General features: G+C 43.6%; 1 protein-coding gene across 3 annotated transcripts in view; it reads left to right on the forward strand.

Moving 5' to 3' along the window:
• Positions 1-15,388, forward strand: part of adcy9 (adenylate cyclase 9) — a 206,333-nt gene that overhangs the window by 145,516 nt on the left and 45,429 nt on the right. For all 3 annotated transcript variants that reach the window (XM_070900828.1, XM_070900830.1, XM_070900829.1), the window contains exons 3-4: positions 6,920-7,024; positions 7,689-7,888. In XM_070900828.1, the coding sequence (XP_070756929.1) occupies positions 6,920-7,024; positions 7,689-7,888 (305 nt within the window). The remainder of the gene's footprint in view (positions 1-6,919; positions 7,025-7,688; positions 7,889-15,388) is intronic.

Below are 15,388 nucleotides of genomic sequence, written 5' to 3' on the forward strand. Positions count from 1 at the left end.
AAGTACTTTGGTTCGGTATTCACTAAGGAGGACACAAACAACCTTCTGGATATAAAAGGGGTCAGAGGGTCTAGTAAGAAGGAGGAACTGAGGGAAATCCTTATTAGTCGGGAAATTGGTGGGATTGAAGGCCGATAAATCCCCAGGGCCTGATGGACTGCATCCCACAGTATTTAAGGAGGTGGCCTTGGAAATAGCGGATGCATTGACAGTCATTTTCCAACATTCCATAGACTCTGGATCAGTTCCTATGGAGTGGAGGGTAGCCAATGTAACCCCACTTTTTAAAAAAGGAGGGAGAGAGAAAACAGGGAATTATAGACCGGTCAGCCTGACCTCAGTAGTGGGTAAAATGATGGAATCAATTATTAAGGATGTCATAGCAGCGCATTTGGAAAGAGGTGACATGATGGGTCCAAGTCAGCATGGATTTGTAAAAGGGAAATCATGCTTGACAAATCTTCTGGAATTTTTTGAGGATGTTTCCAGTAGAGTGGACAAGGGAGAACCAGTTGATGTGGTGTATTTGGACTTTCAGAAGACTTTCCACAAGGTCCCACACAAGAGATTAATGTGCAAAGTTAAAGCACATGAGATTGGGGGTAGTGTGCTGACGTGGATTGAGAACTGGTTGTCAGACAGGAAGCAAAGAGTAGGAGTAAATGGGGATTTTTCAGAATGGCAGGCAGTGACTAGTGGGGTACCGCAAGGTTCTGTGCTGGGGCCCCAGCTGTTTACACTGTACATTAATGATTTAGACGAGGGGATTAAATGTAGTATCTCCAAATTTGCGGATGACACTAAGTTGGGTGGCAGTGTGAGCTGCGAGGAGAATGCTATGAGGCTGCAGAGTGACTTGGATAGGTTAGGTGAGTGGGCAAATGCATGGCAGATGAAGTATAATGTGGATAAATGTGAGGTTATCCACTTTGGTGGTAAAAACAGAGAGACAGACTATTATCTGAATGGTGACAGATTAGGAAAAGGGGAGGTGCAACGAGACCTGGGTGTCATGGTACGTCAGTCATTGACGGTTGGCATGCAGGTACAGCAGGCGGTTAAGAAAGCAAATGGCATGTTGGCCTTCATAGCGAGGGGATTTGAGTACAGGGGTAGGGAGGTATTACTACAGTTGTACAAGGCCTTGGTGAGGCCACACCTGGAGTATTGTGTACAGTTTTGGTCTCCTAACTTGAGGAAGGACATTCTTGCTATTGAGGGAGTGCAGCGAAGGTTCACCAAACTGATTCCCGGGATGGCAGGACTGACATATCAAGAAAGACTGGATCAACTGGGCTTGTATTCACTGGAGTTCAGAAGAATGAGAGGTGATCTCATAGAAACGTTTAAAATTCTGACGGGTTTAGACAGGTTAGATGCAGGAAGAATGTTCCCAATGTTGGGGAAGTCCAGAACCAGGGGTCACAGTCTAAGGATAAGGGGTAAGCCATTTAGGACCGAGATGAGGAGAAACTTCTTCACCGAGAGTGGTGAACCTGTGTAATTCTCTACCACAGAAAGTTCACTAAATATATTCACAAAGGAGTTAGATGTAGTCCTTACTACTAGGGGGGGGGGTGTCAAGGGGTATGGCGAGAAAGCAGGAATGGGGCACTGAAGTTGCATGTTCAGCCATGAACTCATTGAATGGCGGTGCAGGCTCAAAGGGCCGAATGGCCTACTCCTGCACCTATTTTCTGTGTTTCTATACAGATCCATGGTGAGGTCATCCTAATAATAAAAAGGATATTGATGCATTAGAAGGTCAGAGAAGAATGACTGGGATGATTCCAGGTCTTGAGGGAGCATGTCATGAATGGCCCACATGACAACTTATTTTACTCGAGCAGATACTCTGGAGACATTTGGATATGGGTTTTCTAAATAAGGAAACTTGTCAATAAGGTTATAGTAAGTAGGTTAATTAACTTGGAAAATAAGCACAGGAATAGAGGACGCAAATACAAATTTAACAAATTTTGAGCAAAATTGAGGGTTACAAACATTCTCCTCGCCACAGAATAGTGGTAATTTGGGAAAGACTTTCAAAATAGTTGATTTGGGTTCAATTGACACATCAGATCATCGGCAGTCCTTCGGAATCAAGGAAGACTTGCTTCCTCTCTAAAAGTGAGTTCTCAAATGGCTGCACAGTTCAATGTGGAATTACAGTCTCTAACAGGTGGGGCAAACAGTGGTTGAAGGAAAGGGTGGGTGGGGAGTCTGGTTTGCCGCACACTCCTTCCGCTGTCTGCGCTTGGCTTCTGCATGCCCTCGGCGACAAGACTTGAGGTGCTCAGCGCGCTCCTGGATGCTGCTCTTCCACTTTGGGCAGTCTTGGGCCAGGGATTCCCAGCTGCTGGTGGGGATGTTACACTTTTATCAAGGAGGCTTTAAGGGTGTCCTTGAAGCATTTCCTCTGCCCACCTGGGGTTTGCTTGCCATGTAGGAGTTCCGAGTAGAGCGTTTGCTTGGGCATGTGGACGATGTAGCCTGCCCAACGGAACTGGATCAATATTTGTTGTGAAGGGATGTTGGAATTACAGAATGTTAACAGCGCTGACTGATTTTAGTGGAAGGAACTCAATCCCCTTAAAATAAGGGATTAACAGGTTGTTGGAGGGTCCACGGTCGAATATTCAGATGTGGCTTTTGGAAGAAATGTCCATTTCTCACTCTGGACGCTCTCGTTCCCCCTCTCTGTGGATAACACTTGCTTTTCATTTGGTGCTTCTCCACAGTTGTGTGACTGAGGTCGGAAACTGCTTGTGGAGAGAACTGATTACAGAAACAAGTCTGCTTGTCCAACTATGCTGCCCCCTCACTAATATTTGCTGTAAACCCAGGTTTGAAAGGGGAAAAAAAAGAATTTGGATTTAAGCAGCACTTTTCACTTCTTCACAGCCAATGAATTACTTTTGAAGTGTGGTCCCTGTTAGGTAGGCAAATGCACACAGCAAGGACCTGCAAACAGTAAATGAGATAAGTGATTAGTCTGTTTGGATATTGCCCAGGACAAGGGCCGCTTCAATCAGTGCCATAAGATCTTCAACATGCACCTGAACAGGCAGAGAAGGCCTTGATTTAAAGTATCTTCTGAGAAACAGCACCTCTCACATTGCAGCACTCTGGACTGCAGTGGTGTGTCAGCCTGAATTTGTTTTCTGGAGTGGTAGTTGAGCACACAACTAACTCAGAGGTGATGTATGAACATATGAACAATGACGTACAGGTAAAGACCATCTGGTCCATCGAGCCCATCCTACACAATTGCGATACCTTATGTATCACAACATATTCACTCCACCCCACCCAAAACTATGTGATCTCCTGGGAGAGACGATCGAAACTAGTCCAGGAGATCACTCTGGCTTTGAATTCCCTGCAGTACCTACCTTCTGTAAGAGGTGATCGCCGCTGCAGCCAGAAACTAATACAGCTTTCGCTTGAAGGAATTCAGCGAGTCTGCATCCACCACGAAACAGCAGCTTGTTCCAAAGGTCTACTATTCTCTGGGAAAAGAGCCACCTCCTGACATCTAACCTAAAACAACTTAAATTTGTTGACTCCTGGTCCTGCCTAATCTATTTAATTGAAATAAACTGTCAGCTGGAACACTGTCTAGTCCCTTCATTATCTTAAACCTCAGTCAGATTCCCCCCTCAGTCTACGCTGCTCTAAGGTATAGAGTCCCAACCCTTTTAGCCTATCTTGATAAATAAGATGCTTTAGACTTGGAATTAATTTAGTGGCCCTCTTCTGCACCCTTTCCAGAGTCCCAATATCCCCCACCATGTGAGGAGACCACATGTCTCTGAGCCAAACTAGCATTTTTAAATGATAAGTATGATGGAAAATACAGGACTCTGGTAACCCAATCTGATTGAAACTGCATTAAAACCCTGGAGCTCTCACGATTTTGAATCCCACAGGGACGGATGGAGCACCTTGTGTGACACCATTTGGTATTCCATGTGAAGTGATAGAAGGGGATGAAGTGTCAAAAACCTTGCAGTAAAATGTCCAAATCAGTATTATTTGCTAGTCGTATGTGAAGTATGTTGCCTTGATATAAATTTTATACACCGTGCCCATTGTGCATCATTTAAGAAAGGGAGTAGAGAGGTGTTGGGAATTGTTTTCTCACACTTAGCTGTTTACCGGAGTAAATCTCTGCCAGCTGTTTGACTGTCTTGTGATTTTAATACTATCTCCTGATGCCTTTCAGTACACTGTGCTTTGCTTGGGCTGTGTTGATTGATCTATTTTGCAAGTCATTTAAATTGCAACTGAGGACTGGAGCCAAATTAAAACTGTTGGCAAACATTCAGATAATACTGTAAACGGCAGTCTGTTTTATTTTAATTTCTTCTCCCACCCCTACGCAAAATAAAAAGTTCTATGCAGAAGATTAAGTAGGCATACTGCTGAATGGTCCCTGTTTGTGTTGCTCTAATCAGCCATCGAGGGGAGTGCCCATGGTTTATCCTGATCCCCACACATTTTGCTCAGTGGTATCATTTAATTTGTTATAGTCAGTGTTTAGCCTCTAACTCCTGTGCACTTTAAACAAGACACTCTGTACTTTTACAGTACAACTGTAGTGTCACTTTGCTGCGAAGCAAAGATGCTTTGTAAAAACACCAAATGTGTAGTGTAAATACACTAAAATAGTTAGCGTGAAAATAAGCCTACATTTCATCAGGTTCTATGGACCTAATTATGAACATTCTGATGCTGATTTTCTCTGTAAATAGACACGACCTCTTTGTGCGAGAACTAATTGGAGTGTAACCTCCATGTCAAATATTGATTTGTGATACACATCTGGGATCTTGAATTTCTTGTCAACGGAATGGGTCATTTGCTGAATCTAGTCCTTTATATATCTATGGACATGTTTAGCTTGAGGGAGTACCATTGACAGTAGATGCAAGGTCCCCTCACTTTCTAGCAGTCAAATATAAATGACACTGCTTGCGGCGATTCAACAGATATTCATGAGCTTTGTGAGCTGACTTCTCTGCTGATCCACTAAACTAACAGCCTTTTTTTTTGCATTTATAGGGTTACATTGTAAGATAACTAATGTAGACATTGAACATGTTCTGTGCATGCGGAATATACTTTTGGTACTTCCAACAGTCCAATATTCTGAATATGTAAACGGTATTGGACCAACCTTTATCCTTGTAGTTGTATTGTACAATATTAATGAATGGGATATTCATTAGTAGGTGCACTGTATCCTGTATTTATTCTTGGACAGGATTTTCCGAGGCACAAGTGTTTGATTACCAAGATTGGTGGGTTATTGAGTGTTGCAATGTTTCGTGTTCTATACCTAGATTCTCACAATATTCACTCAGCAGAAGCTGATGTTTTTACTTTGCACAAAATGCTCAATCTAACTCACTGTTGGACAGTGTTCACTTTATCTAGATGAAATATAAAAGTCTGTATGTCAAGACTGCTGTCTGTCAGAAGCAAACATTTTTGTGGTTTAGAAATTGTGTACTTTTCTGATTTATTAGACAATAAAAGGGTTGAAATATCAATGATTAATATAAATGGATAAAACGGGTGGCTGGTCCTTTCCAGTTCAAGCTACATCCTGTTTTGCACTTGGTAAAGCTTGCATTAAAGCAAGGTAAAGCTTGCATTAAAGCAAGTGCTTACAACTGCATGCCTACCCATTATGTAAAGTTCCATAGATCCATGATGAACAAAGAGCTTCCTCTTCCTGAAAGCTCTGGTCAAAAAAAGCCCAAATCCAACAGAAGCTGGAGTTGGGCTCATTACATTTGGCAGAGGACATCCCACTTACTCCAAATTGGAACCCAGGTTCTAACTGGGTTAGCTCACTCTGGCCATGGATCTTGAATCTAGTCCAGAACAAATGCTTGCTGCTTGCTATTGGCTCCACGCAAAGCCCTATGTACAGCAGAGTGAACAAAGACCTAAAGCACAGATTTGTTTTGGTGCCCTGTGTAATATTTTTCCTTGTGGGACAGTGGCAGAACTTTCATAGAATGTGGAAGACTATACTTAGTGTGGGTAATATGCCACTACGGTATGGCTCTACTCAACTCCGATGCATGATGCTGTTTTGTCTAGTGTAGTAAAAATGAAAAACTGCATTCGTCTCCGTTGAATGCACTCTGTGTGGCTTACAGATGCCGCAGTGGTAATTTGTACATGAAGAACATATTGCTTTTACACTGCTGTAAGCTTTGTGCAGATGGGAGAATATATGAACTGGTACAAATCACAATTGGAAATACAGCGCAAAGAGGAAATTAAGATTTGATCATTCCTTTTTCTTCCACCTGTCAAACAGGAAACAGTTTTCATTGTATTTTTTTAAACTGTAGGACAGTCCCCTGTCTGTTCTGAAAGTTGCATGCTTGCAGTGTCGTGTGTGTGTGTAGTGTAATGCATGCTGGTAATATGTTTTTGCATTCTTCACTTCAGTTGTCTGCCTAGAAAAGACCCTGAGAAGGGAGATGCCCATCTTCATGTGTGAGCCTAGACTGACATGCTATTCAAGCATAGAGGATATCACAGCATAGCCCTCCACTGTGGGGGAGGGAATATTAAGTAGCAGGAACCCTGGATGATTTTTTTTTTCTCTTACCTTCTAGCCAAGTGCAGCTGAAGCCAATTGTCGTACCCAACAGCTGAGAATCCACTAAGCACAGAATTTTCTGGGCGGACAACTAAAGTGAAGAATGCAAAAACATTTGTAGTATTTCTTTAAAATGTATTTTTAAAATTTAGCTAGCACAAGCTGGCAAGAGTGGATGGCTCTCCGTGCATCCACTAACAGTTGAATTGAGACTTGAACTCTACTGAATAATATTTGAGGCCTCTTGTAAGGATGGTACTTCTAAACTGTATCCTGTATTTTCTTTTCCAGCCCACGTGTCCATCCTGTAGTGTCTTGCTGGTCCCTGGATCCGATGCCAGCACAGAGGAAAGCACTGTGCAGAATGGATGTCAAGATGAGCGCAAAAATGCCAAGGTACCAATGCATAGCAGCAGAACCAAAACTTGGCACAAGATGCAACTTTTAAAAAAGATTAACGAGGTGAAATTAGAGGATTTTTTTTGTTTTGTATCCAATCATATAATTTGGCAGCAGAGTTTGGGCTTGAGCTCAAAGATACTACCACACTGCTTGTGTCATGTGGTGATGTCTTGGTTTATTAATGGATTACAATATAAGAGATGTTATGGGGAAACTAGATAAGAACATAATGGAGAAAGGAATTGAATGATATACTGATGGGTTGAGATGAAATAGGCTGGGAGGAGACTTGTGTGGAACATAAACACCGGCAGAGACCAATTGGGCCAAATGGCCTGTTTGTGTTGTAAATTCTATGTAAAATTACCATTTCCTCAGTAAATATGCAAACATTTCAACTATGGCATTGTACAGATTATAAAGATAATTTCTCAATCGGCACTGAATGCAAGGTGTAGTAGAAACAGTTTACTTCAATACATTTGCAGTGTTTCAGTATCTACTGTAATTTGTTTTTTGCCCATATTTCCTATTGGGTGCATTTGTTGTGCAATTGCTAGAATTTATCCAAGTGCAGGTTAATCATGTAACACCGTCAAAAGGTCCCTTTTGTTCTGAAACGTGGTGAGGTTACAGAGCCCTTTTCTCTGTCGTGTAGGCACCTTCAGCAGGGCGACGTCTGAAGGCCCAAAATGGCCTGTTGATTCCTCCAGAGGAAGAAAAGCTAAACAACAGCCAGACATCACTGTTTGAGATGCTGCAGAGCGAGAGGCAACTGGATGGACTGCTTCCGCTACGCTCCAAGCAGATCCGGGAGAAAACGGATGCTCAGTTTGTCAGTGTCATTAAGGAGGACAGGTATGCTTTTATTGGGCATGGGTATTTTGTGTTACGGAACCAAGGTGGGTAGATGGAGTTGAGGTGCATATCAGTTGTGATCTAATTGAATGGGGAACAGGCTCAGGGGGCTCAGTGGCCGCCTCCTATTCCTATGGAGCAAGGAGAAGGTGTTACTTTAACACAGCTTTGCATCCATTTTGTTGGCTTATATCGTACATCTTGAAGTTCCCCGCCAATGTTGAATGGACAGTAATTTCCTGTCCATGTCCGACTCTAAGTTGCCTTTAACCAGTGATACGAACTAAGCAATGTAATGAAGGCCATTACTTTGTCCCAATTTTCTTGCAACTTCTTCAGCTGGTGAAGTGTGAGCTTTCTGCCATTAACCATGTATAGCTGTCTGAAGGTACATTCAAGCCATGCCGTGCCAGCATTTTGCTCTGCACTGTATTGACTCAGCAATTCTGAGACACGATGGCATTTGTTATGTTCACTATAAATCCACAGGACTATATCGCAAGCTCAAACTGTTGTGACCGTGGTCTCTTTTTATTCAGGCTCCAGAGTGGGGAAGCAGCATGGTGAATCACCTTTTATACCTGCTTGCCCCAGGGTGCACAGGTGACCCTTAGGTCTCCCACAGGTGTGCCCCCTAGTGGCAAGTCTTACATTTTGGTAAGATTTACATACATACATAACAACATCACTCCCCCCCCCCCCCCCCCAAAGTCTTATATGCAAGTTGTGGCGTCAACCCCGGGTCGATCGCCTGGGTTGAAGTCCTGACATGGTGGGTTCATCCTCGTGGCTGATGGCGAAGTCGATCAATTAGTGGGTTGCTGGGGGCCAGGTCCTTTCAGTGGTTCCTGGTTATCTGTAGTTCGTAGATCTGTAGGTCTAGTCCAAATTCTTTACGCGTTAGCCCAGTACATGGTTCCACAATCAAACACTCCGTTTTCATCACATACACTCCATTCCTTCCCTTGGCTAATGCAGTGCCAGTGGCCCAACTGGGGCCCTGAACCTGGCCTACATCACTAATTCTGATGTCGTGGGGGGGGCCATGCGATCACTGTGCATTCTCTGCTGATGGCATATGGAAGGCTCGGTTCTGAGTAATTCTGTCTGGTGACTGCGTAACACCCAGGGTAGCCGGGTCTGTAGGGAGTCTGCTGTGACATGCGTGGTGTTTGGTTTAGTGATTTGAGCTGCCTGCTCTGGGCTATTGTCACTGACCCTGAAGCCAGGATGGCCGCAATGGCCTTGAGACTTTCGGTAGTGGCGGGAGGCCTAGTGGTCCCAGTGGATCCTGGGCCGTAGTATGGGGGCCCCGAACCACTGACTGTGTGTAGCCACCCTGCCTTACTTTGCAACGTTGGGATGGGCCTTTCGTCTTTGCGACGGATAAGTTGCAACATCCCGTCTAGCAGTTCACCTTTGGTAGGTGGTAACGTGGGATCCTGATAGGTCCAGATCCTAAACTGGGGGGCCGTTACGGTTGACCCCTCGCTTTCTAGCACTTCCATGACCGCAAGTGGGTCTGCAGGCTGAGCCGTTTCCACCCCGGTGGTGGGCAACGGTAGCCAACTGAGGGCATTAGTACCGTTCTCAGTGCCTGGCCCGTGGGGGGATCATGTTACAGTGCACAGACAGTGTTAGACATTCTCGAAACAATGCATCGATAATGGTGCCTCTGCTCTCCCAAACTTATGGGATGGGCAGCTTGTCTGACTCGAGCACATATTGGGACACTCTTTGGTTCGTCTTTTTAGTCCCGTGAATACAGGCTGCTGCCTTGGTTAACTTATTGGATACATGTTCAATCGTTTGGGGCTCGCCCGCTACTTTTGCTTGCTGCACAACACTCCCGACCCCGTGCGGTAACATATCACTTGTTACGAATACTTTGTTAGATACATGTATGTCATGTCTGTGAGCTTGTAATGTTTGTAGCTCCACACTGTGGCTGTGGATGTATTGTGTACTGCAACTACAGAGTTAATAATTAAGCAGACCAGGCTGTTCCGGAGGCTTCCGAGAAAGCTGCCTGCCATACTAGAAGTTGTGTATGCTTGTGCTCTGTGAATATGTTACATTTGGCAGCGAGATAGGATTTTTCAGATGATTTAAAGCTGAAATTTTGTTGAAGGATTCAGCCAGCCGACAGAGACGTTGGGAGCTTCTATGTCTTTGGAAATAGCAACAAAATCCAAGATAAAATACAACACACTCTGAACAGCTAGAAATCAAAATGGCAGCACCCGCAGGTGTAATGGGACATTTGGGTGAATATAGATGCGACCAGGAAGGTTTAAAGCGTATGTGGATCGGCTAGAAATGTATTTCACTGCAAATAACATAATCGAAGTTCTGGACAATGCAGTCCAGAATCAGGCGATATTGGAACGTAAGAGAGCGATTTTCTTATCGGAAGCTGGACCGGAATTGTTTGAAACTCTGGGAAATCTGCTTGCGCCTGCCGAGCCAAAAGACGCAATGCTTAGAGAGATTTTAACGAAGCTGGAGCAGCACTATAACCCCAAACCGTTAGAAATTGCTGTAAGCTATCGTTTCGGTATACGAAATCAAAAGACTGATGAAAATATCAGTGATTACATTGTAGTATTAAAAAAGCTATCTACTCACTGAAATTTTGGAAACTTTCAAAACCGCGCATTGCGGGATCGTTTCGTTTGAGGTTAAAAATTATGCGATCAGAAGAAAGTTATTGATGATGGATGACTTGACTTCTGAGATTGCTTGTCAGTCAGCGAGGTCGATGGGTATAGCCAAACAATATTCCCGAGAATTTCATCATCAATACGGTCGTCAGTCAACCGAGGTAAATCACCTGCGGATTCAAAGTAAAAGGTGGTGGGGGGCCCAAAGTATCAGAAACTGGAAATTCTAACAGAGCGTCGAAGTCATGCTATAGGTGCCTGGGACAACACATTGCTCAAAGTTGTCCATATATGAAGGCAGAGTGTTTCTTCTGCAGAAAGACTGGGCATCTTACAAAGGCCTGCCAACTGAAGGGTAAACCAGCTTTTAAAGCTATGAGTCCAGCGTTCAAAGCTATGAGTAGAAATCCCCAGAGACTACATAGCATGGAAGAACAACAACAGGACAAGGAGATGTTAGAGTTGCACGTCATCAGGAGCACGAGGTTAATGGACAGCGATTTGGAAAGTATCAAAATTCACAGATGTTGCAGGATTCAAGATACCAATGGAAATTGACACGGGTGCATCCGTGAGTGTAGTACTGGAGTGTTTCTACCTCAACAAATTGCGTGATTTCCCATTGGAGAAATCCAAGATAGAGCTGCGAGGCTACTCGGAAGAGAAAATTCCTGTGGTAGGTCGTATCACCGTACCGGTGAACTATAAGGATCAATTTCAGAACTTGTCTCTAATGGTAGTGAAAGGAAACAAGCCTGCCTTACTTGGAAGAAATTGGTTGAGATCACTGAAGCTGGATTGGAGTGAAATTTTCTGTGTGGAAGCGAGATTTGCATCAACGGATGATATCAAGAAATATCCGATGTTCTGCGAAATGGGCAGTCCGATCCAAGGCTTCAAGGCGAGTGTCAGGGTGCAGAAGGATGCTAGATCGGTTTACTACAAGCCACGTTCTGTACCATATGCACTCCAGGAAAAAGTTGAGCAAGAACTCAAAAGACTAGAGACTGAGAACATTATTTGTAAGATAGATCGATGTAATTGGGCTACACCCATTGTTGTTGTACCTAAGTCCGATGGTAAGGTAAGATTGTGTGGTGATTATAAAGTAACCGGAAACCAGGTTCTAGAGGGTAATGTCCCCAATACATTGCCGAATATAGAAAATTTGTTCACAACACTGACAGGTGGTCAGATTTTCTCAAAACTGGATCTTACGACTGCCTACTTACAGCTTGAACTAGATGAGGAGTCCAAGTCATGCTTGACTATAAATACTCATCTAGGCCTGTATCAAGTTAATAAGCTACCATTTGGAGTGTCTTCTGCCCCTGCCATATTTCAAGGGGTGATGAACCAGATTTTGCAAGGTATTGAAGGGGTAGTATGTTTAGATGACATACTAATTTCAGCTCCAAATAGGCAAATTCATAACATATTGAATGAAGTCCTCAAACGGCTAGAGAAGCAGAGAGTACGAGTGTCTGCTCGTAAGTGTGAGTTATTTAAAAACTCAGTGGAGTACTTAGGGTACAGAGTAGACAAAGATGGTTTACATCCAACCATGGGAAAGCTGGGTGCAATCAGAAATGCACCCACTCCCAGGAATGTCACTGAACTTCGCTCATTCTTGGGTCTTTTGAACTATTATGGGAAGTTCCTATCAAATTTGGCTACAGTATTACATCCACTGAATGAACTATTGAAAAAACAGGTCCATTGGAAGTGGTCAAAAGAATGCGATACAGCATTCAAGGAGTGTAAAAGCAAATTGGTAGAGAGTGCCATGTTAGTTCACTGACATATCTAAGGAGATTAAGCTCGCATGTGATGCCTCTCCGTATGGAGTTGGGGCAGTGATCTCTCATGTATCACGTAGTGGGGAGGAGAGACCAATTGCTTTTGCTTCACGCACACAGTGCCAGTGAGAGTAATTATGCGCAAATTGAAAGGGAAGCTTTGGCATTAATTTTTTAGGTCAAGAAGTTTCACAAATACTTATATGGTCGTAAGTTTACCATCATTACGGACCATAAGCCTCTAGCAGCAATCCTCCATCCAAAGTCCCTAGTTCCAACATAAGCTGCAGCCCGAATGCAGAGATGGGCTTTGATTTTGTCAGCATATACATATGATATTGAATATAGACGATCAACTGATCACAGTAATGCTGATGCAATGTCTAGATTGCCTTCCCCATCACAAGTTACACCCGATAGGGAAGAAGTGTTTTATTTTTCATACATTGATGAACTGCCAGTTACAGCTGAAGAGATTGTTAGAGCAACCAAACATGACCCAATGATTTCAGAGGTGTATGATTATATTGCGAATGGATGGCCAAACCAGGTAACAGACAAAGATATTCATCTATTCTTCATTTAAAGGAATGAATTAGCAGTCGATAAAGATTGTATCGTGGGGTGCAAGTGGTTATAACACATAAATTTAGGTCCAAGTTATTAGGAGACCTCCACGACCAGCACCTGGGAATGTGCTTGACCAAGAGTTTTGCACGCATTTATTTATGGTGGACAGGTCTTGATAAAGATATAGAGTACATAGTGAGTCAGTGTATGATATGTCAATCGGTAAGCAAGCAATCACCATCCGTACCATTACAGCCATGGAAATGGCCTCCCAGGGTGTGGCAAAGGTTACATTGATTTTGCTGAGCTAGAAGGACAACAATTGTTCATTGTGATTGATAGCCATTTGAAGTGGGTTGAGGTGTTTCCAATGTGGAAAATAACAAGTAAAACATAAGACATTTTGCGAAGTTTATTTTCTTCATTTGGCCTCCCAGAAGAAATTGTTTCGGATAATGGACCACAATTTTGTTCCGAAGAATTTGCACAGTTCACGAGCAAAAATGGTGTGAAACATACCAAGGTTCCACCATACCACCCTGCTTCGAATGGTGCAGCAGAGCGCACTGTACAAATTGTAAAACGTGCACTCATTAAAACAAATGTTAGCTCCAAATCCAAGGCAACGACAGTTGTCATTGGATCACAGATTGGCTAATTTTCTGATTACGTATCGTAATACTCCTCATACAACTACTGGTAGAACACAAGCAGAGTTGTTTCTCAAACGACAGCCACGAACCAGATTCTCGTTGTTAAAACCAAATTTGGCACAGTCTGTAGAAGAGAGACAATTAAGACAGAAAGAGAATCGTGCTAGAGGTAGAGTAAGAGAGAAGTATGAAATTAAATCAGAAGGTGAGAGTGAAGAACCATCACCATAAATGGTTGAAGTGGTTACTAGGAAGAGTGGTGAAGATATGTGGTCCTCGTACATATTTGGTAAAGATATTTGATAATGGACAGGTTAGGTTTGTTCATATTGATATTTTACCTACAGACATGGAGAGAGTTGAAGGTGGGAATGATTCAATTATTTATGACTCATCAGAGTTTTGATACACCAGTAGCATATCCTACATCTAGTGTACTGGAAACAAATCCAAGAGAAAATCAGAATGTAAGTCTGAGTCCGAGTCAGGAAAACAAAGAGCCTGAAGTTAGTGAATTCAAATGAAAATCAAGGAAATTCCGTGGAGGAAAACGTTCCTCAGGATGAGCCTTGAAGGAGTTTAAATTCGACACCATGTTTGGAAGGGTCTGTTCGAGAGCAAAGGTATCCTCTTCGAAACAGAAAATAAGTAGTTAAATTAAATTTGTAAATATGGAAAAAAAATAAGTCTATATCCTGTGTTATGTATAAACATGCAAGTTATGTATGATATAATAACTTCTTCATTAAGGAGGGAGAAGTGTAATGTCTGCAAGCTTGTAATGTTTGTAGCTCCACACTGTGGATGTGGATGTATTGTGTACTGCAACTACAGAGTTAATAATTAAATAGACCAGGCTGTTCCGGAGGCTTCCGAGAGAGCTGCCTGCCATGTTAGAAGCTGTGTGTGCTTGTGCTCTGTGAATATATCACAATATACAACTGGTTGGGGTTCACCCGCTACTTTGGCTTATTGTAAGGTCCCCCCGACGCCATATAATGGTACATCATTGGCCGCGAAAGACAGCTCGGGTTACATAGTGCAAACAACTTATTGGAACGTGGTGGGTTCCTGGCCCTCTCAGCAGCCGCCCCTTTACCTTTGCCCCAAACCCAGTCGTCTTCCTTGCTGGGCGACACATTTCTCCGTTCTGTTGCGGCGACCTCCCGTGGCCTGGGCACCCGCTCGTCCCGTGTCCGTGATGCTGACTGCCGCGATCTTCCTCCCCAGGGATTTTGCCTCTGGCGTCGGGAAGATGCATTCAGATAATTTCAGCCGGAGTCCCACTCCACATGGTCGACCTGGAGCCTCTTCTATCATTGCGAAGAGGTCGTCGGCTTCGGATGATGGGTACCGCGCCTGTACCTCTGCTCGGTTGATCTTCACCTCGTGGTCGTGATGAGCAGCCTGTGCCTCAGGGATCTGCAAATGGATCTGCACTTCGATGCTTGGTTCAGCTGAAGATTCTATCGAATCGTCCCCATCCACCACCTACCAAGCAGCGCTGGCCCATCACCTGAAACAATCCACAGTGGTAAGACGTGCACTGCTCCCTCATGGGATACTCTTATGTCTGCACTACCAATAACTGGTGTAGGTGCGCAGCCTAGCCTGAATTGGGATCAGCTTGAGTCGTTGTGCTTCGTTGCCCCACAGCCTCTCAAATGCCTTCTGGCTCATAACTAATTGACTCGCCCTCATGTCTAGTTCCATGGAAACTGGAGTGCCATTAAGTTCAACTTTTAACATTATCGGAGGGCTTTTGGTGGTGAAGATGTGTATCCCATATACTTCCTCTTCATCCTCCGGTTCTGT

The sequence above is a fragment of the Pristiophorus japonicus genome, chromosome 15 (genome assembly GCF_044704955.1).
Source record: "Pristiophorus japonicus isolate sPriJap1 chromosome 15, sPriJap1.hap1, whole genome shotgun sequence".
NCBI lineage: Eukaryota > Metazoa > Chordata > Chondrichthyes > Pristiophoridae > Pristiophorus > Pristiophorus japonicus.